The following is a 27,993-nucleotide window of genomic DNA, read 5'->3' on the forward strand; positions in this document are numbered from 1 at the left end:
TATATTAGCCAAGTACATCATATTACATTATATCTAAGATATTTGTAAAAAAATATGCAGCGATATTTTTTTCACATTTATTACTCGTGCATAATAAGTCGTCTAATAATAACTTTAAACTATCATTTTTTATTTAAAGTTAAAGTTAAAGCTGTTGCATATATTTTTAAAGAAGACTAACATCAAAGACGGCGGGTTTCCCATTAATATGCGAATAATAGAAAGTATGTATGTATATACTTAGGCAGCTGGCTTTAGTATGTAGTCTCCTTAAGAAATATAGTATTTTGATTTTATAATAAGTAGGCGTTACATAATATATAATATACACGTGAAAATACAGTTCAAGGTCGCGCAGTTTACGTCAATTCTATTTACATCTCGCTCACTCTGTATTTTAAATGCTGAACGGAAGGCAAATAGCATTGACGTCCTTTTAAGAGTACCCATAGTCCGCGACAGGTTGAGATGGCAATCGGGTATGAGGCGGCTAGACGCCCCGCACACGTCACCTCCCTGATCACCATCTCGACTTGTCGCGTTCTATATGTTAACAATGAATAGCACGATAATCTCTTACGTATAAACAAGTTCACTCAAGATCACCTGTGTTTATTCGCCTCTTGCTCACTCCTTATAACTTCCGAGCAAGAGAGAAAAGAGCCGAGGCCATTTTGATTTTGTATTATTTTGGACGTATGTTTAACCTGATCGAATACATCAACATGCACACGCACGGTGTGTATGGTGAGCACAAAATACGACTGCTTTAGACGCTAAGCTAGTTCCGCTATCTCTTTTGTCTGTCCCTGATTTTAGTCATCTAAATATATAAAAGGAAAAGGTGACTGACTGACTGATCTATCAACGCACAGCTCAAACTACTGGACGGATCGGGCTGAAATTTGGCATGCAGATAGCTATTATGACGCAGCAATCCGCTAAGAAAGGATTTTTGAAAATTCAACTCCTAAGGGGGTGAAATAGGGGTTTGAAATTCGTGTAGTCCACGCGGACGAAGTCGCGAGCATAAGCTAGTCGTATATAAGAACTAGAAGTACTACGTAACATAAATGTGACGGCAGTCATTCGAAACAAATGTTAGACTTGCCGTCACAGATTTATAATTACTAATTAATGTTTCAATTTATCCTAAAAATATGTTACAAAAATATTTCTAATCATTTTCAAGCTATCAATGTGGAACGACGAATTTTACCGAAAAAGAAAATGTCCAAAATTTAAAACAAAATAAACATTGCACTTCAGGCACAAGCATATTATTCTACGAAGCAGTATCACTATTTAATACTTTCACAAAACATTTGAACATCTATAATAATTGACTCTTACATTGTTAATGATGGATCGTCGTAAGAATTCTCATTACTATTTATTCTATATCCACGTTCATGTAAGCAGAAATAAATCTAAAATAAAATGCTGTCTAAAAATAATAAATTCGAAATGGTGACACTTGAAAGATTCCTAGTGCAAACGACTACACTGTTTACAAAACTAAGTCACGTAAAGCCAAAGTTATGTACTTAAAATCGATTTAAATACGAATGTGTTACGTTGTGAACAACATTCTAGATATTAAATGCTTTTTCACAAATCGTTTTTTCGCTAACCTAGTAAAAGTTGTCAACAAATCACTGTTATTAAAATTTTGTTTACAAACTAAGACATTTTTATATGCTACTTACTTTATATTATGTACTCGTACAGTCAGCATCAAATAGTATCATTATGCGAAACAAGTTTGTTACTCAAACATAGAGTTACTTACAAGTTACAGTTCAATCATAGCTCACAAAATATATTAACAGATGCTGGCTACACAATAAAGAGATCAAATATCAAGGGATAAAATTCTAAAAAAAAATAAACATTTATTATTTTTATTGTACTTTTAAGTGAGCATTCGGAAAATGTTACAAGCGCACATTTTCATTATCAATATCTGTACTCGTATGTCTCCACTCCAAATTCTGATATGTAGTGTACAAGTCTCTCCGACCAATAATGTTACTATAGTCGACGCATTTTAAACTGAGTCATCGAGTTATCTGTCTGTTTCGCTCGCACTTAACTACGACCTGTAAGTGCGAGCGAAACAGACAGACAACTCGACGACTCAGTTTAAAATGCGTCGACTATACTATAACTTAAAAAGATAGCTTAGTTAAAAAATATGAGTCAGTTTCAAGCTCCATATTATGCACTAATATTTTTTTTAAATTATAACAGTATAAAATAAAACATTTCTCCATTATAAATTATCTTGCTACATTTTTTTTGGAAACTAGTGAAACAAATTCTTAATTCGTAAAATATTTTAAACTTACTAAATTAAATAGTCATGAGATAAAACAAAGATTGGATAGAATCTAGGTAGATAACTCGTAAATTTTAGCCAACCTCCAAGAAATAAATGAATAAATTAAAATTAGTATTTGAGTAGCTTAGAAGGTAAAAAGTACATAGGATCAAATAATTGCATATTTTACAAAGATTTTACATAACTAATCAAACTAATATTTTAAACCTACCCGCACCTAATCTCTAGTTCACTCTATAAACGATGAGTACGGTAAAATCTAAAATCAAATAGCTTAATTAAATAAAACAGAAAACTTTAATACATATGCGAAGATAATAATCATTGCTTGACATTTCACGAAAGGTCGAGATCAGTGTTGTATGAGACGACAGCTCTCGATTCTTACGCAAATATCGCTAAATGTTTGTTCTGATTGGCTGAATTTGTGCGATTCTTGTTGCAACAATGCATTGTAGCCAATAGTGAGCGAGCGTTAACCAATCAGAGATGATTGCGATCGTGACATTGTAGCTGTCATTCTCCCGCAATCGCGCAGCTGGTGAAAAGGCTCACTCGCCTCATGTTTAGAGTGAACTAGATGTTTGGCACGTTTTGAGTCCCTAGCGTAACTTTTCAAGTTAACTAACGTGACATAAGCGTTAAGGTAAATCTGTCAATTAGTACGGACGGCCATCCTAGTTATTTGTAGTATACGACTGAACCTTCGGCTTCGGCAACCTTCGGTTTAAACCTTCCGCTTAGACCACAATAGGCCGAAGTTTTGGTCGCAACAGTTCGTCGCGCGTAAACGCAATGAAAGAAGTAAATATTTACCTATATCAATTACATATTTAGAAATGTTATTATTTATGACAAGTTTAACAAGACAAAATTCAACATCTATACTAATATTATAAAGAGGTACATAAAGTTTGTAAGTTTGTTTGTAGGAAGTAATCTCTGGAACTACTGAATCGATTTTGAAAAATCTTTCACCGGTAGAAAGTGAGTGACATAGACGATATATATATTTTTTTAATCAGAGATCCCTATTTTGAGAGGTAAACGTAACTCCGGTGTCACGTTTTTATCTTGAAGCTTGATCTCTGTAGTTATAGTGCATTCAAAATAAACTGTCGTGTTTCCACTTGAGACAGTCATTAGCAATAACAATAGAATTAGGTCGTGGCGGGTGAATTCAATCAACACTGGTTGGTTTGCAACAAAATATACTTATATAAGGTTGAACTGGCTCCTTTAAAAATGAATGGGCTCTATGAGTGTTTGGTTTATTACCCCTATTGTATACGTGGCATGTCGAATGTAATCCTATTGTTATTATTGCTAATGCCGGTCTCAAGTGGAAACACGCCAGTTTATATTGAATGCACGATACCAGCCACAACTAAAACGCACTTTTCGTTACACAATCATTCGTGCCGTACAATTTTTGCACTTGATAACATTTCACGAACGCAATACAATTTTCTTACTTCTAATTAATAAAACACACAAAAATATACACGTTCTAAAACATTATTGTTATAGACATCACATTTATAGGACACTTACATAGTCGGGTAGAAATTCGTTGCGGCTTCATTTCATTTTGTTCTTTGACAACTTTGGATTGGAACACATGTATTTTCATTATTTGTTGGAATGCATTGCAAATTGGTGGGGATCTTACGCTGCATCGAATTGTGCAGCCAAACGCGTGCGACCTGGCGACAAGATTGGAAAATATAAAATATACATATTAACAAAAAATACACAATAATAATATTTCAAACAAACAATAAAAATCTTGGTTTGAATTAAATACTTTACGTGTGCTATAAGACCTACCTACCTGCCAAATTTCATATTTCTAGGTAAGGGGACTCAGTTCAGTACTTTCTTCACACAAACGTAGGAGGGAAATTACAACAATATTCGATATTATACGCACAAAACTAAGAATTATATCGATTTATCTCGTCATTATCTAGGTTTATTGATATATAAAACATTGAAAAAAATATTGATTTAAAAGTTACGAGGTTCAAAAGATTCCTATTTTAACACTAAATTAATGACAACTTTGGGTGTAAATAAATAAGATTATCCATCATCCATCCATCCATCAGCCTGTTTGCGTCCACTGCTGGACATAGGCCTTTCCAAGAGCGCGCCACCAAACACGGTCCTCCGCCTTCCTCATCCAACCGCTCCCCACCACCTTCTTCAGGTCATCGGTCCAGCGGGCGGGGGGTCGTCCTACACTGCGCTTACCGGTACGCGGTCTCCACTCCAGAACACGTCTGCCCCATCGGCCATCGGTTCTGCGACAGACATGGCCTGCCCATTGCCACTTCAGCGCGCTAATCCTTTGAGCTATGTCGGTCGCTTTTGTTCTTCTGCGAATTTCCTCGTTCCGGATTTTATCCCTGAGAGTGATACCCAACATAGCTCGCTCCATAGCACGCTGAGCGACTTTTAGTTTGTGGACGAGGCCAACTGTCAGTGTCCACGTTTCCGCTCCATACGTCATCACAGGTAGGACACACTCGTTGAAGACCTTAGTCTTAAGGCTTTGCGGTATCGACGATTCGAAGACCTGTCGTAGCTTTGAAAATGCTGCCCAGCCCAGCTGAATTCTTCTGTCAGCTTCCTTGTCGAAGTTGTTTCTACCGAGTTGTATGATCTGGCCGAGGTAGTTATATTCTTGAACAACTTCGATGCTGACATTCCCGACGATGACGGGTCTTGAGATAACGTGTTCGTTAAACATGACTTTTGTTTTGTCAATGTTCATCTCAAGACCTACGCGTCTGGAAGAACAACTAAGCTCGATCAGCATTTCCTCAAGGTCCTGCAGCGATTCTGCTAGTATGACGATGTCGTCCGCAAATCGCAAGTGTGAGATGTTTTCGCCGTTCACGTTTATGCCTCGACCTTTCCAGTCCAGAACCTTAAACACGTCTTCTAGGGCAGAGGTGAAAAGTTTTGGTGATATTACATCTCCCTGCCTCACACCTCTTCGTATTGGTATCGGATTCGTTTGTTGGTCTTGGACTTGGACGGCCATGGTGGCGGAGTCATACAAACATCTCAACACTTGGATATAGTGCCAGTCGACTTGGCATCGCTGCAGTGAGTCCAGAACAGCCCAGGTCTCGATGGAATCGAAGGCTTTCTCGTAGTCCACAAATGCTAAACAGAGGGGCAGATTATACTCCTGAGTTTTCTGCATAATCTGCCGTAGCGTGTGAATGTGGTCAACGGTGCTGTAGCCTTTTCGAAACCCCGCCTGCTCTGGAGGCTGAAATTCGTCAAGTCTTCGGGCGAGACGATTCGTAATAACCCGCGAGAACAGCTTATAAATATGGCTTAGAAGTGAGATTGGTCTGTAGTTCTTAAGCAGACTCTTATCTCCTTTTTTGAAAAAGAGAATAGTGACACTTCTACTCCATTTTTCAGGTGTTGTACCAGTTTTGATGACGGTATTAAAGAGGTCTTTAAGCTTGTTGAGAATTGGCTTTCCTCCTGCACGCAGGAGCTCCGCTGTAATACCGTCATCACCTGGAGCTTTGTTATTCTTCAGCTGTCCGAGAGCTATACTAATCTCCCCTACGTCGATATCCGGGAGGTCGTCGGTATAGTGGCGCACAAGTCTCGCACGTTTGTCGTTCGCGGTTTGGGTGGGTGCAGGTTTCGAAGCATGGGCAGAGTAGAGCTGCCCGTAAAACTGCTCGATCTCTGCTAATACCTCGGGTTTCGAAGCAACAGTCCGACCATCCGATGTTCTCAACTTCGTCAGATGGCTCCTCCCAAGACTCTTAGCGAATACTTTAGCTCCTTTATTGCGTTCGATCACATCTTTTATATTGCGGGTGGTGGCAGCACGCATATCAAATCGTATTCGCTTTTTAATGAGCTTGTTTAGAGACCGCCACTCTGGCGATGTTGAAGACATTTCCCGTCTTTGCTGCATCAAATCCCGGGTCTCGCTAGAAATCTTGGATAAGAAGGTTTTTCCTTCTTTTTGGCAAAATTTACCACCCACTTCCCGAACGACATCCACAAGATCGCCATATTTCTGATCAACCTCGTCGGTGGTTTCCAGCAATTCGAATCGGTTCCTAAGTTCTAGTTGGAATTTTTCTATTGCAACTATGGGTTGGCATGATCCCGGGCGAAGAGTCGACTTCATCAGACGTCGTTTCTGGAGCTGAAGGTCTATATTCAGAGAGCCTCTTACGAGTCGGTGATCGCTTCCAGTATTAAACCTGTTGATCACGGAAATATCTCTGAATATATCCCTACGATCCGTCATGATGAAGTCAATCTCATTTTTGGTCACGTTATCGGGGCTCTGCCAAGTCCACTTCCTATGGGCACTTTTCTTGAAAAATGAGTTCATTAAAAATAGGCCTCGCCTTTCTAGGAAGTTAACTAGCATTTGCCCCCGGTGATTTCTGTCACCAACTCCATGAGGTCCGATTCTCGATTCGTTGCGTTCTTGTACTCCCACCTTTGCGTTGAAGTCCCCCATAACAATCGTGAAGTAGGATCTGGTAGTTTTATCCATAGCCTCGATGATGTCTTCGTATACGGTCTCTACTTCTTCATCAGAGTGTGTCGACGTGGGTGCATAGACTTGCACTATTTTCAATGAATATCTATGGTTTAGTTTGATTATAACATATGCTACCCTCGTTGACACACTATTAATCTCCACGATGTTGTTTACGAGGACTTTGTTGATCAGAAAACCCACTCCGCCTTGGGATGTCTGCTCGCCTTCTCGGTAATAGAGTACGTGGCCCGATTCTAAAGTCAGAGTATCCTCACCCTCTCTACGGACTTCTGACAATCCCAGAATATGCCACTTAATCTTTTCCAACTCTACCTCAATTTCGGCTAGGCTTTCATCCGATCTCAGTGTCCTGGTGTTGTACGTTGCCAAATAAAGTCGTTTGGTATGGTAGCCATCCGTAGCCCGGTGATTCTTAGCACCCCCCGCCCTGCCGTGACCGCGATTGCTACCGTAATCGGGAATAGCAGGGCTGCCGGGAACTGGGGGCCTCTGTCTGTTGGCGCTGTTCATCAGAAGTAGTGCCCATACTGACCACGCTGGGCAGGCGGGTTGGTCAGCGCAGGGCTGCAGGCTATTTCGCACCAGTGACGCTGCTGCCCGTCTCTGGTCTGTATTATTTAAAGCCAAGCCATATGGAATGGTTATCCCGCCATTCTTCGGTCGTCATATCCTCGTCCGCTGATTCGCAGGGGGCACCACGTGCAGGTGAGGTTGACATTTGGGGTGCTAAGATGTTAGCGCACCCCCTTACCCCCCTAAATAAGATTAGGGATATGAAAATTCTAAAATAATTTATCATTAGACGTAGGTAGTTTATTTATTAGTTGAAATACTTTACTTTGCAAACATAAATTCAGCAGTTTATTCTCAAAAATACTTTTCCTAAACCCTTTTCGCGCGCTTTATTTCAGTGAAAATCATCGTGCCTCTCAACTTTCTCATACAATGTCAAGTGAAAAGCAAACATGTTACCCACGTGCGCTGCCAATTTCGGTCGAGCGTCCTGCGTCACCTTAACGGGAAGTACCCGATAGGTTTCTTGACAGACAGACAGATAACAAAGTGATCCTACAAAGGTTCCTTTTTCCTTTTAAGGTACGGAACCTTAAAAAGTGGCTTTCGATAGAGAGGCTTTTTGCATGATGACCGCCAAGTGTTTCGATGAGGACACACGATATTGACTATTTGGCCGTGGGATTCAATTCAAGCCCTATAAACCCGAATATATTATACTTACGCTTAGTATCGCTGAGTAAAGCGGTCGGTGCCGGCAAGGCGCTGGCAGGCGGAGAACACCAAATATTTTTCTTCGGTGACTCAAATACGCGGGAACCCTAGGATAGAAAAATAACGGTGGAATTTTATAAAATCTGGTAGCACTGGAAATGCCAAAAATCCTAATCCTAATCCTACTAATATTATAAATGTAAAAGTGTGGATGTTTGTTACTCAATCACGCAAAAACATTTCGGTTCGCATTTGGAGATGTCTGTACACTGCACACACATGCACACACACACGACTACTTCTTAGCGGCGCGAACAGGCTTAATGGATTTGGATGAAATTTAGAATGGAGATAGATTATACCCCCCTAGATTAACACATAAATAAAATAAATAAATAAATAATCATTTATTTGCAAGAACGTTGGTAAAAAAAGATGGAAGTATACAATATAAAGAGCCCTTAAACATTCGACTAAATTAATAGTGTGCAAATATTTTAATAGATATCTAAATAGGCTACTTTTTATCCCGGAAAATCAAAGAGTTCCCTGCGGGATTTTGAAAAATGTAAATCTACTATCTAGTCTAGTGGTCTAGTGTATCAGCTAGTGTTTAATAAAAAAAATCAAATATAGGTAGAATTACCTTATGTCCGGGTGGAGTATCGTATACAGCATAGTCCTCGAGAGTAACCTTGACGGGCGCGATGTCCTGTTTGGGCGGCATCTTCACCCAGCGAGCCAGCCGCCATGATTTAGAGCAGTCCTCGGCAAACACAGAGCTGTACTGACGAAGGAAGGTCGACACTGCTTGAACACCTGGTAATATACACAAGGTTTTTAAGTTTATGTTGTACGTTGGGGAAGTGTGGGCACAAGACTTGATATTGTCGACAAATTAACCCTTAGACCAGGGTTTCGCAAACTATGGGTCGCGACCCACTGGTGGGTCGCGAGCGAATATTGAGTGGGCCCTGCCTATAGTACCAACCGTCCGAGCCAGCGGCCGGGCGGCGGGCGACTGACGACTTATGACGGGTTTTCGAATATGGTGAACATTAAAACTAAATACCGAAATAAATTTGACTTATCAAACTCACTGCGATTAAAAGTAACTAAAGTTGAAGTTGATGTCAAAACTGTAATGGCGAAACATAGGAAACAATTTCACCCTTCCCATTAAATTTATATAATTAAGTAATAAAAGATTGTATTAAAACAGTTTGTTATTTCAAAAGTCCTTTATTAATATTGCTAACGCTTAAATTTCCTAGAGGTGGGTCCCGAGTTTGTAAACTTAAATCAGATGAGTCGTAGCCCAGTCAACTTTGGGAACCACTGCCTTAGACTATATACTAAGAAATATCGTAACATAATACACAATATATAATAATAGAGCCTTAATAACTCAACGGTTAAAGGAGCGAACTGAAATCCAAAAGGTCACTGGTTCAAACCCCACCCGTTTGCACTATTTTCGTACCCACTCCTAGGACAAGCTTAACGGTTAGTTGGAGGGGAATAGGGAATATAACTAGTCATGATGAATTTGGCGCCTCTTTTTAAAAAAATTGTCGTGAATCTGAGGTCACATTGTGAACTAATTCTAGAATGATTAAAAACTGTAGGTATAAGAAATATTTGTGTGTTACATACCTTCTGTTTCAAAATTGGGGAAGGACGGACCGTAGCGATTCGAATACTCGATGAAGATTTCCGTATCAGGAAGCGAAATCGAGCGGCCGGCGACAATCAGGGCGAGGCGCCATACTGTGCGCCACGGCGCGGTCAAGCGGACGTGCTCGCCAAACGTTTCCAGAACACCGAGCTCCGTTAACACATTCAAATTCGGATCAGTGCCGTACACAGTATGGAACGCAGTCACGAAGTATTCTTTTGTAGAGCTGCGTGCGATGCTGCGGTCGGACGATAGAACCGCGCACGCAGCCAAAGCGGAGCTCGCCCATCGGGACAAGTCCTCCGCCGAGAAGACGGTCCCTCCCTCCACTACGCCTCCCGCAGCGTACACCAGCGCTTCAAGCGTCGATACGTCTAACGTATCGGGAAGAGGCGGTGCCCCGTACTGCGCTGCGTACACAGTCGACAGATCCGCCAGTTCCACCGGCACCAGCGTACTCAGCCGCCGCGCCATTATCGCCCGAGCCGTCGATGGGACCACACGGACTATACGTTCACCGGACGGATCGCAGTGCACCGTCACCGCATCCGCGATCAAATCGAACAGTTCCAACAGCTTCGTACAACCGTAGTTAGACACGCGCAGCTGTCTGTTGTAGTGGGCGTGATAAGCGGGCACAAAACGCGAGAACTCCATTCTCAAATTGGGGGTGTAACAGAGTAGTTCTACTGCTTCGATGGCAAACTGTTTGGTTTGAGCGACATCTTCCGACGTTGGCACCTTCCGGGGTAATCTTATAGTGCCATCGGGAGCTATATCCACGCTCTCAGGAGCAACTTTTTCCAACAACTCCTCAATAGTGCAAACACCGTAATCAATGGTGTTGAAAGGCCTTCCGATGGTGGTCTGGTACAACTCAGGTATTTGCTGGACGTTGATGGCCCCGCCAGGCTGGTGGTTCAATATTTTGATAAGGTCAGAGGTCCAACGTTTGTTTTGCGCCCCTGCGGAAATTGTGACCACGCGATACGATCCAGAACCGAGTACCTGCAAAAAAAACCAGCTGCTTTTTGGCGACAACATCCAAGCCCATGACGACGCACCAAGTACTTGTAAAAGTTTAATTGAATAAAATAAAAAATAAAAATAACTTATTTATGCATTCTAAATTCCCCAAAATCCCCTTGGAGAAGGTGGATATTCGTTACATGTTCCAATATTTCATGTAATACACTTACCACAATAGAGTTGCTGAGAGCGGCAAGCAGATCCGGTAGTTTAGTGAAACCATAATCGGCAACTCTGCATTGTCGACCGAAATGGTGATGAAAAGCAGGTATCAGTCTGAAAAAATAACGTAGCATTATTTATTCGTCAGTGTTTGCACATACAATCTAGTGACCAATCACCTATGATTGGTCTACGCACTGTTGCAACAAGAATACCATAAATTCAGCCAATAACAATTGAAATTGCAGTTCTTTCAGCACCGGCACAGTGCGAACAGGATGATTCACCTACAAGTGTACCCTAAAGACACGTTCATACAGAACACTCACTTGCTGAATGAGATGCAACAGCGGGGCGTCCTACGCAGCAAGTCGATGAGCTCTCGCTCAAACAGCGCTAGCATGGGCTCCAGCACCGGCGCAGTGCGGGGACGGTCGCGATCTCCGCTCGAACGGGACGATTCACCTAAAAACATTCAGTATTTTTAGGGTTCCGTACCTCAAAAGGAAAAATGATCCTTTATAGGATCACTTTGTTGTCTGTCTATCGTGTCTGAAAACGTATAGGGTACTTCCCGTTGACCTACAATGAAATTTGGCAGGTAGGTAGGTCTTCTAGTCTACTGCGCAAGTAAAGGAAAAATCCGAAAACCACATCACAAAAAAAAGTGTTCTTTAATAAATAATTTACTAATCCACATCATAGATGGCGCTGCCCAGTCATTACCTTCCACGAGGTTATGACGCGAGTGCACGTTGGGCTGGGTGTAGGATTAAAAAGTGTTATTTCTTGTACGATGGTACGGAACCCTCTGTGTGCGAATGACTGGTTATTTTTGTATATACCTACAGTATTACAATATAATAGGGAATGTTGCTCACTCAAGCTGTAGGTGGGGGACTCAAGTCGGGGCGGGCCCCAGGTGAGGTGTCTGGAGGGGCTATCCTTGACCTGCACGGACGGGAGGCTGCGTAGAAGCAGCTCTAGGGTGACTCCGTACCGACAGTCGGCCGTCAGGGGCGGGAACATCGCTTCGTAGCACTCCACGAAACTACAAAATTTCACCATTTTAAAGAAAATAATGTCTTCCCGATCGAATTTCAGCCAGCAAGATTATCAACTGCGCGGGAAATATTATATCCTATACTCTATTGCTTCACTCTCATAGCCCGATGGGATAATTGCACTTATTTTTTGGTGAATATAACTTAAAAATTCAATGCATGTAATCCTGCAACATGCGTTCACCATGATAATTCGTGTCAATGATGCATTGCTATTAATAATTATTGTAAGCTTTATGTTTATGTTGTTATACTACAAAAAATAGAATTCGATGCATATGTAGTGTACCAATTTTTTGCGATCTCAAACTAGTTTGCTTAGATGATTTATTGTTATTATTTTACCACTAATTTAAAAATAACTAAAACCAAAGCATTATTAAAGAAGCTTACCTCAACAGCGGCACAATTCCTCCGTGGGCCTCCAGTAACATCTGAATATTCACGGCCAGGGCGTTCAGCTTCATGAACACAGGCTGCAGGATCCTACTGCCGTCTTCATGCCCTGATCCCAACACTGCATGAATATGACACTTCCACGGAGTCTCCTCAGATTCCGAGTTCGTAAGCGGCCTGATATCTACTAACTGGACCATACGACCGAGCGCTTCATGAATCACTACTGTATCTTTAAGCTTAGCTAAGTCGGAAGTAGTTAACGCACAGCAATATCTACTGGCATACGCATCGCGTAATCTTAGTAGGGGCAACGAATAGTTCTTTTGGTCGAGTAAGATGGCACGTAGGCGCACACGTAAGACGTCTAGATTCGGGGCAGGGGATGGTCTCCCTAAAGATAGTTCGAGCCTCATTCGTCCCCAGCGGTTTTCTAGCCTGCGTTTGTGTAGACGCGCTATGAGGAGGCGCGCGTCCCACTCGGATCGTAGAACTACGGTTGCTAAAGGCCCGTCGCCCGCTGTCCATATGGAGACTTGCGTCACTCGGACGTATTGGTTGAAGAGTCTTAACAGTATATCCTGTAAAAAAAACTCTTGATGAATTACACCAAAAAGATACACAGCGGCGCTGCACGACGCGTCCCTTCGTGTCAAAATATTCTCTACAGAGCGTTCACTATAAGTTGACCCCCTGACGTTATGTTGGCACCATTGCAAATCACACAATAATAAACCCTAAGTTTCAAGGAATCAAGCAAACAAATCAATGGTGCTAACATGACGGCAGGGGACAAGTTGTAGTGAACGGTCTGTATGCACCATACGAAACGATTGAAATAATTGGATGCTTTCTGACGCCTCACCGCTGTAATGCGGTCCGGCCTTTACTATACAAACTTTAAATGCTCTTCAAACATTTAACCTTAGACTTTTGAAAGACAGGAGTTGGGAAGTGTTTGCGCATGGGTATGTGGCGGTTGCCACAGTACAAATGTACCACAATATGAAGTTGACCAGAGAGTATCTAAGTAACCTTACAAAGCCTGTATAGAACCTTTATAGAAACAAAGAGCACAATACCTGTAGAACCTGGGGTTCATAAGTCGATAGGTTGGTCACGGTAAGCTCGGCAGGGGACTTCCCTTCGCCATAACTCTGCTCATTGAAGTTGACCACAGAGTATCTAAGTAACCTTACAAAGCCTGTATAGAACCTTTATAGAAACAAAGAGCACAATACCTGTAGAACCTGGGGTTCATAAGTCGATAGGTTGGTCACGGTAAGCTCGGCAGGGGACTTCCCTTCGCCATAACTCTGCTCATTGAAGTTGACCACAGAGTATCTAAGTAACCTTACAAAGCCTGTATAGAACCTATATAGAAACAAAGAGCACAATACCTGTAGAACCTTGGGTTCATAAGTCGGTAAGTTGGTCACGGTAAGCTCGGCAGGGGACTTCACTTCGCCATAACTCTGCTCATTGAAGTTGACCACAGAGTATCTAAGTAACCTTACAAAGCCTGTATAGAACCTTTATAGAAACAAAGAGCACAATACCTGTAGAACCTTGGGTTCATAAGTCGGTAAGTTGGTCACGGTAAGCTCGGTGGGCGACTCCCCTTCTCCCTCGCTCTGCTCACTGAAGCTGACGGAAGAGTTCCAAGGCGAGCCAGCGCGACTCTGGTTCAAGTCTCTACGACTGTCGTCGCCACTATTACTTGACGAGCATCCTGAGCGATCCAAACTTGAACCTAAAACAAGACAAAACATAATCCTACTAATATTATAAATGTGACAGTATGTATGTTTGGATGTTTGTTATCACTCAAAAACGGCTGAACGGATTTGGATGAAATTTGGCATGGAGTTAGATTATACCCTGGATTAACACATAGGCTACTTTTCAAAAGAGCTAAAGAGTTCCCGCGGGATTTTGAAAAATGTAAATCCACGCGGACAAAGTCGCGGGCATCAGCTAGTATTATATTATTAAAAAAAAATTGGAACTCTTAGCTTTTTTAACGCCCGCAATTAACGACTTAACTTCCTATATTTGCAGACAGAAAACATTTTAGAGCTCACCAAAACCTTATTTATAGTAGTTCTAGGAGCCAAAGAGGCTAAATAAATAGTGATTTACTCGAGCATCGTGGGGAGTTATTAGATTGTGAAGATTAGATGCTAAAAAGAAAAAACGTTATAATATGATGATGTAAAAGTAAAAACAGTCACAAAGAAATGTTCGAGCACTTCAGATGTTAATAGTGTATGCGCCCCACGTGTTTCCGATAACGGAAAAATATTAATCTGCCGGTTTGCATGGTGGGGGTGGCCGTACGAAGGGGTAGAAGGGGGCGCACTATCACTTGCCACCAGGACGGGGGTGTCCGGTTATTAGGCGTCTATAGGTGGTCGTCTGTGGTCGCAGCATACTATATCGGTGGCCACCTTTTTAGGTTGTTGTCAATATTAGTGCTTATATGTTGAGACTGCTACAGCATATATGAAATAAATAGGAGTATATCCGTACAATTGCGCAGCGCAAGTTTGCACGCATGACAGATCGCAGGAACACCTCCACGGTAAGGCCACTTACCACCACTACCTAGAGAACGCTTGCGATCGCGAGGGTACACCTGATAAATATTTTGGAATTTGGAATTAGAATAAAAGGGTAGAGTAACGTTACCATGCGTGCCTCGGATCTTGCGCGGGATGGGCGCGGGCGGCGGGCAGAAGTCCATCGGCGGCGCGCTGGGCGTGGGCAGCTGCTGCAGCGCTAGCGCCCACTCGCTCGACGCTCTGCGCACCACGCTCGACGCCGCGGCCGCCAGCGACTGACCAGTATCAATAATAATAATAAATAATAGGTATGTTTTGCTGAACACATCTTCTCAGATTGTTGGAGCAAGAGGGAGAGCAAGGCTCTAGTTCTTAAGCAAGGTAAAAAGCTTCTTGTGTCAAAAATGTGCGAGTCAACTCGTACAAGGTTTCTGTACCATCATACAAGAAATTACACTTTATAGTTTTATTTTATTTCATGGCGGTCATATTAAAATTGTTATTATTTGCGGTTATAGCGGCAACAGAAATACACATTCTGTGAAATTTTAACTCTCTACCTACAGTTCACGAGATACAGCCCGCTGACAGACAGGCGTACGGACGGATGGACGGACGTACATACCTGCACTTGCGGAGGCACGAACTGGGGCGGCGGCCGCTGCTGGGGCGCCGTGCTGTACCCCTCGTCGCTCGAGTAGGTCGGCTGGAGCGTGCTGCGCGCGAACCGCGTTCCTATCTTCCGCCCGAACACATCCTCTCCGTCCATACGTTTTAAAGCTCTGCGACAAAAAAAAACTCATGAGTTTACAGTTTGTTACAAGTTGTATGTAATTCATTATCACCATTACATCATTATCTTACAAATTCAACAATAATTGACAGTCAAAAATTGTACAATGGTACCAACTTTGAATAAATGATTTAACTTAGATTTGCTATATCAAGTAAAAAATTGTACGTCAAAGTATTGTCTAACTTTTTTATATTTTCCTCGAAATAGTATTAGAAATCACGTCATGCATCACCAGACACTTTGTATCATGACAACCCCCTGCCAGACACCCTTAAACTTCTGACAGGGGGTTCCACCATATACTAAGTGGCTGGCATTGCATGTCATGATATCTAATACTATTTCGAAAAAAAATTGACTTTATACTTTGACATAAGATTTTTTTACACCTGGTATCTGCCAAAGCCACCACAATCCAAACTTCATAGTTGCTGATCGTTCCACCCTTTGTGTCCTTAGTCTATTACCTTGTCACGGCATATCCATTAAACCAATTTTGACAAAATGTCAAACAGGAATATTTGGAACAAAGATAGCTCATTTTGGGATTGCTGACATAAATTATATGGACTACTTTTTATCCTGAAAAATCAAAGAGATCCCACGATTTTTTTGGAAAACCTAAACCCACGCGGACAAAGTCGCGGACACCATCTAGTATTTCATAACTGTCACAGATGCATTTCTTCCTATATTCCTATCACATTCCTAGCGAATTAACCTACCGCATTGAAATTTTTTGTAAAAAAATCATGTAACGGTCATAGAATTATCATTAACTGTTCATCGACCACCAAAGTACCTTCACTTCAAACTCAGTGATCTGTGTAAAGTAAATCAATCCGTTGTAGTGTAACATTAATTGAGCAAAAAGACTATCAGCGAACTGTAAAATCGAGAATCAAGTACAAATGGCTACAGAAGAAACAATAATTGCCTGAATTTTCTATTATCAACCTATTAACAAAAGAAAAGAGGGTGTGACCTAATGAAATTATGCTTCTTCAGCAGTTGTAGACACTTGTATGTTGATAACAGCAATCTTCGAATAAAATGCATGGATTCAAAATATTTTTATTAAAAATGAAATGTTAAACTTGGGGTATAATGTCTGAGAAGAAGAATAATCTATGAAAATACTTAAAAAATATTTTTGAGAAGATCTTCACCAGCCCACTGATTCCCTAACTCAGTGTCTAACACTGAACGATAGCTATGATATATGATATTACTAGATGTACATAATGACATATGATACCAAATGAGTATTATAAAATCGCAGGGGAACTCATTGATTTTCCGGGATAAAAAGTAGCCTATATGTTAATCCAGGGTATAATCTATCTACATTCCAAATTTCAGCTAAATCCAACCAGTAGTTTTTGCGTGAAACTAACAAATATACACACACACATACAAACGTTTGCCTTTATAATATTAATGTAATGTGATAAGAAGTGGGACCTATGCTGAAATACTCCGATACCTTTTATTTTTAGGGGTTTTTTTTAAGTTAAGTATCGGAACAAAAGACAACCATAGTAAATAATTGACACGTCATCTAACCTGACACGCCCATATCCTAAAGTAATTCTAGAAGTATGATTTCTATTTTCCAAATTGACATAATCGAGAGTTAAATCTGAGACTTGCTTGCTTGGCAAGTATTCTCACTATTGGAGTTATTAGGAAGCTAAAAATAAATTTCAGGCAATCAGAATCTATTCAACCGGCGATTTCGCGTTTAACCAAATTGATTCAATCATGTTTGCTGTGTTGGCAGTTGGGACCAGTAACAGTACGACGTAACCGTATACGTATCTTAGTAAAAAATACCAAGAAAATGTTATTATAATAATGTAGGGACGAAATATTGCAGACCGCAACTTAATGACATTAAGTTACTTTACCATTTTAACTATTTTTAACAGATTTTTAGCTAGCTTACTACAATCTTAACAATTAAATACGTATTTCTTTAATTAGTACACAAAATATGCGCAGAAAAACGTTCGACATCCAATCATTTCTCACTTCATGGTTAAATTCACGTACGTAATTATAATTACATACGAAAGAAAAAAGAAATACATACCCAAAAGATAGCATTTTATGCTGTTTTTACACTGATTTTACATTAATTGCTTTCAAAGCTACAAAATAAATAGGTACATGGGTGTTAAAGCTAAGTTGAAATAACCTAAATTAATAACAGTGTTCTTGCATGTGCCTGGCTCTGCAATGGCCGTTTAAATAACGAATATGTGTGAATCACGTCTACGAAAATGTGATAAAACTTGAGGGTAAGAATAAAAATATTTTAATGAAACATAATGCTAAGCCTACACTATGCGAGAAGGATGTGTTGACTATAATTTCAGATCGCAAAGAAAAAGTTAGTCAATCGCAAAAAGTTTCAATCTGCGTTTACTATGTAGATTCACTCAAATGATTTCAGAACTTCTATGTGGTTTTCATTGAGGATTTTAGGGTTCCAAACCTCAAAAGAAAAAAGGAACCATTATAGAATCACTTTGTTGTATGTCTGTATGTATGTACTATGTCTGTCTGTGTGTGTGTCCGTCTGTCCGTTGTGTCTGTCAAGAAAACCTATAGGGTACTTCCCGTTGACCTAGAATTATGAAATTTAGTAGGCTGGTAGGTCTTATAGCACAAGTAAAGGAATAAATCCGAAAACCGTGAATTTGTGGTAACATCATAAGTAAAAATAAAAATGTGTTCATGAACAAATAATTAGTATTTTCAATTTTCAAAATATGATACCTAAACCAATATGAAAGGGCTTTACCTGTACATTCTAAAAAAAGATTTTTATTTATTTTTATGCATACTAATTTTTGATTTAACGTGCAAAATGTCTTCACGACTTCGCGAATATTAAAAAGTTGTTGATCATTACAATTATTATTATAATCGTAACTGCACACAATGAATTTTAGTCTGCCGACACTGTCCATAATCAGTAAGAGAAATTATCAAGATTGTATGCTGATAGTTGTTACAAAGTATTACACCCTATCTGGACTTGGCATAATAATACAAATCACAACTAGACCACCTACCCTTTTTAACGTGATAATTACTGAATGACACATCAGCTGGTTCAACTCAGGTCATTGACCTCAATGAAAACCAGCGCCAACTGGTTATGACATAACCAGTTGGCGCAGGTTTCCATCCATTTTCATCAAATCGTTTTAAAGAACGAAGAATGGAACGATTTTTTGTAAACATATGAAGATTATAAATAACTAGCGTATGCTCGCGACGTCCGCGTGGAAAACACAAATTTCAAACCCCTGTTTTACCCCCCTTAGGGGTAAAATTTTCGAAAATCCTTCCTTAGCGGATGTTTAGGTACGTCATAATAACTATCTGCGTGCCCTGCCCTATCCGTCCAGTAGTTTGAGCTGTGCGTTGATAGATAGATCCGTCAGTCAGTCAGCTTTCCCTTTTATATATTACTAGATGATGAACTCAACTCTTTGATTTTCAAGGATGAAAAGTAGCTTATGTCCTTCCCCGGGATGCAAGCTATCTCTGTACCAAATTTTATCAAAATCGGCTGAAGAGATGGGCTGTGAAAGCTAGGAGACAGACAGATAGACACACTTTCGTATTTATAATATTAGTATGGATTAAAATCATAATTGTAAATGAATACAATAAACTTGATAGATACATAGTTGTGGATAAATTAACTATCAACTCACGTTTTACTGTAAACATAAAATATTAAGAGCAAACAAAAGAAGTGCAACAAAATGATTACAATCAGCTCTATGATTACAAATGTTTATACAATAAGTTTCTTTCGTAAAATATCACGTAATTTATGTTAGGTACATTAGGTACATAACATATTTTAAACGAATAGTAATTCAAATCATTCAAAAACGCTGAAGTGTAGGTACTGTATTTTTTTTTGACTTAGATCAATTTTAAGGATTTCTTTGAGCATCATTTACATTTGAATTTGATCGGTTTTAAACTATTGAAAATATGATGCAATTATTATTACATCGCTACTTGTTCACGTTTAACCGATTTTGACGAAATTTAGTACGTTTTAATAGTTTGCATGCCGGAATTAGGCATAGGCTACTTTTCATGCTAAAAGAGTTTTTTCTGAATTTTCCAAAAATCAACTCATTTTAAATACGATTTCATTCATAAACGATTGCAAAAACCGACCCGTTAGCAACTCAGCAAGCGAAAAAATGTATGTCATCAGATTTGGATGCACTGTTGTTCTTTTTACCGATGTAACTTTCACTATTTAGATATTATCAACGTCGTTCTTTTTAGAATAATAATGTGCCTAATTCCGTTGTACACAAATTCTAAACTGAAATGCCACATCTAAATCTATTGCTATTTCTTTCATAATGTTGCTTGCGGAAAAGGATAGCACTAGATTTAGACCCGTTAATTTAGTTTAGTTTAGAGATTGTGTACAAGAGAATCGGCCCCAATATTGTGATTCATAATATGTAATTGTAAGTAATTATTATAACTATCGCATGTGTCATAGTCAGCTGTGACTCAACCCCCAAAAAAAAAGAAAAAAAGATCTCATGTGTGCCATTATTTTTGAAACTGTAGTACTTAACTTCTTTTTGATCAGCGTGATCACCGTGAAAATCCAATCCAATGAATGAACAATCTTACCTAGAAGCAGTTTAGGTGTAGGGAACCGCAGCAAAACCATAGATTCTGTCACTCAAACGCTTTGCCCCTGCAGTTGTCTAATAGACTGTGAAGACGTCCGGATACTTGTTCCAGTGGCTGGAAAGTTTGCTATAATCCTAGCATTACCACCGCAAGAACTTAAGTCACACAGATAGATATGTCTCTAGAAGCATGGTCAGGTGTAGAGAATAGCAGTATGGCCGCTCGCAGCACTTTGTCCCCCACAGTAGTCTCAGTCTGGAAAGACGACAGGATACTTTCTCCGGGGGCTGGCTAGTTTTCTGTAATCCTAGCATGACCACAGCGAAAACTATATCACAGAAATATAGAAACTATAGAAGCGTGGGCGGGTGTAAGGAGCCGCAGCATGGCCGTAGAAGCCGTCACTTGCAGCACTGTGCCCCCACAGTTGTCTCTGTAATACCTACCGACTGCGCCACTGTAATGTATCAAAGAAAACACCGAGTCGCCACAACGGTTTATTCCGGACTGCTTAATACAACAAATGACAGATTGCAATTCATTACTGAAATACCCACATTTAATATTTATAATATACTACAGTCTCACTATCTGCAAAGACGTCAGGCTACTTGCTCCGGGAGGTGGCAAGTTTTCTATAATCCTAACATGATCATCGCGAGAACTCTAGGTCACAGAGCAATGTCTAAAGAAGCTTACCTAGAAGCGTGGTCGGGTGTAGGGAACCGCAGCATGGCCGTAGAAGCCGTCACTCGCAGCACTTTGCCCCCACAGTTGTCTGATAGTCTACGGAGACGACGGGACACTCGCTCCGGGGTCTGGTCTATTGGCAAGTTTAATACTTCCATCTCGCATGTCGGTTCTTCTTCTTCTTCAGTTTGACTGACCTGTTTATAACATTAATACTTGGATCACAATCATTTTCATCGTAATCTAATGGAATAGACTTAGGGGAATAAAGAACTAAGTCTGATTTGTAGTGTAAAATGACTTAAATGATGTTGAATAAACAAAACACTGAAGAAAGAAATAGTAAATACAGAAAGCACATTTTGTCTTTTTCTTATTGAGTTTCTAAGATCTGACACTGTAGGATACAAAATAACAGTATTTAAAAAATATATACAGGTTTTTAAATAAAAAACTATGGTGTGTAAAGATGTAGTGGATTTAAATTATTTACATGGCAATTATTATGCGGCGAAAAATATTTGTTAAAAATTATGGAAATGAGAATTATATGAATAAATGAAGACTTACGGCTATTAGATACTTATTATATAGCTCCAAAGTACATATTTTTGATATTAATGAAACCGTATTAAAAAGCAAAAATCTAAATGAGGGCAGAAGCCGAATATAATATCTATCTAGAGAGGTAGCTAATGTGGCTAGATCGCTGAGGAGCCTTTCGTCTGGCGTTGATGAGTTTTCATTTTAATAATCAAGATTTTATAGCTTGAATTTAGCTTTGATTTTATTAGTTTTAATTTCTTTATCATGGGGCCGATTCTCTAGTACACAATCTCTAAACTAAACTAAATTAACAGGTCTAAATTTAGTGCTTTCCTTTTCCGCAAGCAACATTATGAAAGGGATAGCAATAGATTTAGACGTGATATTTCAGTTTAGTTTAGAGATTGTGTACAAAGGAATTAGCCACATTATATACTTAATCTAATTTCATTTTTTTTTAATTTAGATGTTTATAATATTATACTAGCCATAAAATATTTGCCTAATGCATTTTTTATTGGTCTAATACTAACTTCGCTTTATTGCCTTTCTAATGAAACCGGTTTGGGGCACATCAGTTGGATGGTTTCAAATTCTATAGGGGACACAGGTAGAAACATTTTTGTTTTATATATAGAAAGATTAGATAGATTTAAATTGGTAGCTAAATGATAAAAAAATTAATTAAATCTAAACCTTATATTATCTAATCTTTACTCACCATGATAATATGTCATTTATAAGGAAAGACCTTTAGAAAGAGAAAACCGTTAACGATATATCTAAGGCTATGTTCTTGATCTTAGAGACTCAATAAAAGGTGTACCTAAATCATTCAAATACAAGAAGTCTCGTAGATGTAAGTTATTATGGACTTAAATGCCATAATATGTTTTGATATAAAATGACACTTTTCGACGACAATTTGATCTAATGTATATTTTACTTGCGTATTTTTGTCTGTTGTTTCAATCGTCGTCATGTACCCTGTAATAAGCTAGCTAATATTATAATACATAAAGACAAAACCATGGATATCTCATTGCTAATAACAAGGGTTTAAAATCTAAACCTTTTCATCTAAACATTAGAATTTAGTTGAATGTACACATGGTACTGATTCTGAGCACAACTAAATTTTAGAGCATTTGCATCCTCTTCTTACTAATATAATATGTAAAGGACAGACACAGTTTGACAGTTTAATTTAAAGCCGTCCAACCGCGTGAATTTAGCTGCCAGTCGCGAGCGTATCGTTTAAATTAGTAGCGTGCACTAAAATGCGTCTTTAAATGTATAATTCATATTCCGTCCTTTTTTAGCAATATTAAAAAGAAGAGACAGAATCAGCGCCAGTGTCATAGCCTGCTTACACAATATTTTCATAATTCGGTAAAGAAGCAGCATTTCAAATATTCTTCGCTTATAGATTAAAAAAACCCAACGAGATTGTGTGTATACAAATAAGAAACCTTCGTTTATTCGTCTGCTATTAAAATTCAATGGAGGACTGGCACACTATAGTCTGAATCTATTTGTTATGTGCATGTTTATAACAAAGTATGTAGTGATTCTCGATTGCGACATACAAATGTCTTTAGATAGATGTGAATAACAAGTTTATTTTACTGCAGAACCACCAAGCCAACTTTCAGCTTATAAAAGCTGTATCTTTTAAATATATAAAAAGAAAAGGTGACTGACTGATCTATCAACGTACAGCTCAAACAACTGAACGGATCGGGCTGAAATTTGACATGCATTTGCAAGCTATTATGACGTAGGCATCCTCTAAAAAAGGATTTTTTGAAAACTCAACCCCTAAGGTGGAGAAATAGGGGTTTGAAATTTGTGTAGTCCACGCGGACGAAGTCGCGAGCATAAGCTAGGATAATATAATTGTGTGGGCAATTTTGAGCTTTTTGTTATCAAAATTAGCTACTTAATTTTTGTATTCTTGATCAAAATATATCATAGTGTGTGTGTATTTGTGTGCTATTTTTAATACCTTGGGATTTCTCGGTACATGCGCTATCAGGTCATTATAAGAACAATGATTTGAGGCACACGCTTTTAAGGCAGATGAGGTGTTCTGTTTATGCACCAATATCACTTCCATGTTTTTCCTGATGAGTAATACATTTTTCTATTAAAATATATCTATACTTATTAATTTTTCCTTAGGTTACATAAAACGAAAACAAATAGCAAGGAACTTCTTGGGGAAACACTTAAGCGACGCACAATGCTCGGCGCTTAAGACATTCTTAAGTTTATTTTTTCTACTTGCATCATAGCTTCAGAACCTACCTAGCACCTAGTTACCTGGCATAGCTGCTTGAGATTTGTTTACCTTTCAAGTAAGCTGAAGAAACTAAATAATGAATGACAATAAAATGAGTGAATAGGCACTTTCTAGGCGGCGTTTTCCAGCTTACGCTACATCATCTTCATCATGCCTATTTAGATTATATAAATAAATGATTTTCAACATCAATGTTTGTGGTAAAGTGGCACGAGTATATAAATCTTTTTCAAGTACAAACCCAGATAAGTATACTGACAAGGCCACAATCTGTATTGTGATAAGAACATAAAAAACATATTTTGTATATTTTGTTATGTAAATAAATACAAAACCAATCTCATGTAGTAAATATTTAACTTGATCATCTTCTATGTCATAAAAGCACAAATATTTGCAAGATATTTTTATACAAATTAATTTTTAGGGTTCCGTACCTCAAAAGGAAAAACGGAACCCTTATAAGATCACTTTGTTGTCTGTCTGTCTGTCAAAAAACCTACAGGGTACTTCCCGTTGACCTAGAATCATGAAATTTGGCAGGTAGGTGGGTCTTATAGCTGGCTTTAGGGGAAAAATCTGAAAACCGTGAATTTAGGGTTAGATCACACAAAAAAAATTAAATTGTGGTCATGAACTAATAATTAGTATTTTCAATATTCGAAGTAAGATAACTATATCAAGTGGGGGTATTATATGAAAGTACTTTACCTGTGCATTCTAAAACAGATTTTTATTTATTTTTATGCATCATAGTTTTTGAATTATCGTGCAAAATGACGAAAAAATACGACTGTAGTACGGAACTCTCAGTGTGCGAGCCTGACTCGCACTTGGCTTTTTTTACAAGTGCTTTTGCATTACCTAAATCTTTATACTGATATAATTAAAATTAAAAAACCGGTCAAATGCGAGTCAGACACGCACACCGAGGGTTCCGTACTACAATCGTCTATTTTCTTCATTTTGCACGATAAGTTAAAAGCTATTATGCATAAAAATAAAAATAAATCTGCTTTAAAGCTGCTTACTGGTAAAGCCCTTAAATATGATTCCCCACTTAGTATAATTATCTTACTTCGAAAATTGAAAATACTAATTATTTGTTCATGAACACATTTTTGTTTTGTGATGTAACCACAAAATCATGGTTTTAGGATTTATTCCTTAAATCCACGTCCTCGCGAACGAAGTCGCAGGCATAATCTTATAGATAATATTATTGATTAACGATTATATCGCACAGCATTTAAATCGTACCTATGTCTAAAGTCACTGAGATCTGCAGCAAAATTAATGTCTCCTGAGATCAAAAGTAAAGCAGCGGGAGCAGTGTGGAGCTCCCCAAACCGTCTCATACATTGCCTCAGCTTCTCGTCTGCTGCATTCTTTTGTGTTCCACACACATGTATTAAATTAACCTGTTGAAATGTAACACCATCTATATTATCCATACTAATATTAAATAGTGTGTCTGTCTGCTGGCTTGTCACGGCTCAACCGTTCAACCGATTTTGACGAAATTTGGTACAGAGATAGCTTGCATCCCGGGAAGGACATAGGCTACTTTTTATCCTGGAAAATCAAAAGTTGCCATGGGATTTTTAAGAACCTAAATCTAGTTTATTATAATTTGGAGTTTCAAATAAGTTCATATAAGTATGTAACTCTAAAGAACATAACTTACTTGAGCATCATTGAGTTCCTGTAGTCTATGAGGAGTTTCCTTTCTCACATCACACACAACAACAAAGTCAGCCTCTCTCCTCCCTGTTAGAAATTTAGCTCGAATCGCAGCTACTACGTCTATTGCTGAACAGCCACGGGGTACCTTGGAGAAACAATTATGAACTTAAAACTAAGTCAAAACTTACTTTTTTTATATAGCTCAAACTATATATCAACAAGTTTAAAAAAATTAAAATGTTTGCAACTTGGGCACCATTAGTTTGGAATCCCTGGTTATTTTTAAGAATGTATCATAACTTAACTTCATAGTAACTTGTAATGTAATTACAAAGTTAAATTATGATTAAAATATAATTAAATTAGTATGAAAAATTACCATTAAACCTCTATGAATTTTTAATAATTTATTTAGAGTGGACAAAATCTGTAATCTGTACAATTTAAACTAACTATAATAATAAAGATGTATAATGACTGCAGTGGTAATTGCCTGAAAAATCCCTACAGTATGTAGCCGAAAGTAATGCAAATCAGCCTTTAGAATGACCTATAAGACGTCTCATACCTATATGACGTTTTTTTGGCCTCAACAACAGAGAGAGTGCTCTACAAATCTGCTATCTCCTTCTAAAGGTTGATGTACATTACTTTCGGCCGCATACTATACATTTCTTAGAATCATTTTGGTTTGTTTCACCTGACAATTTTCTATATCCCAGAAAATTCCGATTGGTACAGATGCATTGCCACGCTGCTTGTGGTGACGGAACCGTGATCTCACCCTTGGCCTCTCCACAGGCACAGAACCATCGTCTCTCATACTACCACACATTTCGTCTGAGGATTCATCTTCAAAATCTAATAAGAAAAGCAAAAAAAATATATGGATATTTATTTTAGAACTAGCTGACGCCCACGACTTCGTTCGCGTGGAATTAGGTTTTTAAAAATCCCGTGGGAACTCTTTGATTTTCCGGGATAAAAAGTATGCCTTTGTCACTCTCCAGGTCTTTATCTATACCCATGCAAAAAATCACGTCAATCCGTTGCACCGTTGCGACGTGATTGAAGGACAAACCAACACACTTTCGTATTTATAATAAGGGTACTGATAATGCCTGCTACTTCATCTGTGTGGAAATAGATTTGTTGATAATCCCTGGGACACTCTTTGATTTTCCTTCCTTTCACCTATCCTTAATTTCAGTCTCCTGAACTCCTGAACTGTAGAGCTATTGAGTCTCATAATAATATTTCTTATAATATTGTAGATTGCCAATAACATGTTTCAATAATCTCACTTGCAATGTATGCAAAGATTTCATCAATAGTTTCCGAGTGCTATTATTGATTGCATCAAATACTTATCAGATTGAAATATTATACTTTCATTGTATTAATTTCTGTGTGGATGAATGGAAATATCTTCTACTCAAAGTTACATCAGTTGATACTATCGAGATTTTTATTAATACTTTGATTATTACGACTAGGAAGTAAATTTAGGCACATTTAGGACACAATATGTTCGTTGCATAATATTGATTACCTGTGATCCACAAACGAGGAGGCAACGGTATTTTCATGGAAGGACTAAGAACGTTGCTAGCAAGCCCTTGAGCAGAACGGCTTCGCGATTCCTTGCACGGAACGAAATCCACCAAACTCTTCATTGGACTCATTACACTCAGAGCCATGCTTAATAAAATCCAAAATTTGCCCTTAGAAGAACAAAGTCACAACCAAAGTAGGCTATTTGTGCCACATTAATAATAAGTATACTAAGCACAAAAACATGAGTAATACTTAGAATAAGACAAACATTGCTTAAATCCTATGGATTTGCGTCTAATAAAACAATTTATTTATACAAAAGGTAAAAACAAATTTACACTGCTACGCACTACGCCATTTCCTCCACAGATTACAAATCACAGACCAATAACATATTGTTACAAATCATTACAAATTTACAATTTTACAATTATTATTATTATTTTTTAATTATTTTTACCGCCCTGGATAACAGTCCTTTAAGGAATTTACAATATTTATATCAGAGTAGACTCAGAGATCCAACCATGATCCAACACAACAGGCAGGAAGGGCGAACCCACAGTGTACATTGGCAAAGAGAATAAATAATCACTACGTTTTATACATTGGTATAATATGGGCGAACCTTTCGTAGAGCAAAATTTTTGTATGAAATGGATGACTGAAATGGACACCGCACCGCAGCAA

The 27,993-nt window shown here is 38.7% G+C and overlaps 2 protein-coding genes across 5 annotated transcripts in view; one reads left to right on the forward strand and one right to left on the reverse strand.

Moving 5' to 3' along the window:
• On the reverse strand, positions 1-27,684 carry Marf1 (meiosis regulator and mRNA stability factor 1-like protein). 4 transcript variants are annotated; one of them, XR_011237447.1, is made up of 18 exons: positions 27,299-27,684; positions 26,447-26,607; positions 25,748-25,891; positions 25,321-25,481; positions 23,764-23,881; positions 21,219-21,406; positions 15,654-15,810; positions 15,156-15,303; positions 14,024-14,217; positions 12,462-13,045; positions 11,886-12,055; positions 11,334-11,469; positions 11,013-11,118; positions 9,792-10,821; positions 8,782-8,954; positions 8,146-8,242; positions 534-4,050; positions 1-433 (listed from the first exon to the last, which is right to left on the reverse strand). XR_011237447.1 is itself a non-coding variant. In XM_034974761.2 (17 exons), the coding sequence occupies exons 1-17, from the start codon at positions 27,444-27,446 to the stop codon at positions 4,013-4,015; spliced, it is 3,753 nt and encodes a 1,250-aa protein (XP_034830652.1). In that variant the 5' UTR covers positions 27,447-27,684; the 3' UTR covers positions 1-4,012. The 4 variants fall into 4 exon arrangements, 3 of the variants coding, with proteins under 3 accessions (XP_034830652.1, XP_069358590.1, XP_069358591.1); XM_034974761.2 differs by having other exon boundaries at positions 1-4,050; XM_069502489.1 differs by lacking the exons at positions 25,321-25,481; positions 25,748-25,891; positions 26,447-26,607; positions 27,299-27,684 and adding an exon at positions 22,477-22,506 and having other exon boundaries at positions 1-4,050; positions 23,764-23,868.
• LOC117987946 (lysophospholipid acyltransferase 7-like) overlaps positions 1-27,993 on the forward strand; it is a 300,396-nt gene that overhangs the window by 151,915 nt on the left and 120,488 nt on the right. The window lies entirely within an intron of this gene.

Source organism: Maniola hyperantus, chromosome 13 (assembly GCF_902806685.2).
Source record: "Maniola hyperantus chromosome 13, iAphHyp1.2, whole genome shotgun sequence".
Classification (NCBI taxonomy): Eukaryota; Metazoa; Arthropoda; class Insecta; order Lepidoptera; family Nymphalidae; genus Maniola; species Maniola hyperantus.

Bases quoted from the DNA above. Each gene is read 5' to 3' on its own strand.
- Marf1 (XM_034974761.2), bottom strand. From the start codon at position 27,446: ATGGCTCTGAGTGTAATGAGTCCAATGAAGAGTTTGGTGGATTTCGTT. The intron at 25,892-26,446 runs GTGAAACAAACC...TGTTTCTCCAAG, and splicing joins GGGATATAGAAAATTGTCAG to GTACCCCGTGGCTGTTCAGC. The intron at 21,407-23,763 runs GTATTAAAAATA...TGTTATAAACAG, and splicing joins ATGTACCGAGAAATCCCAAG to GTCAGTCAAACTGAAGAAGA.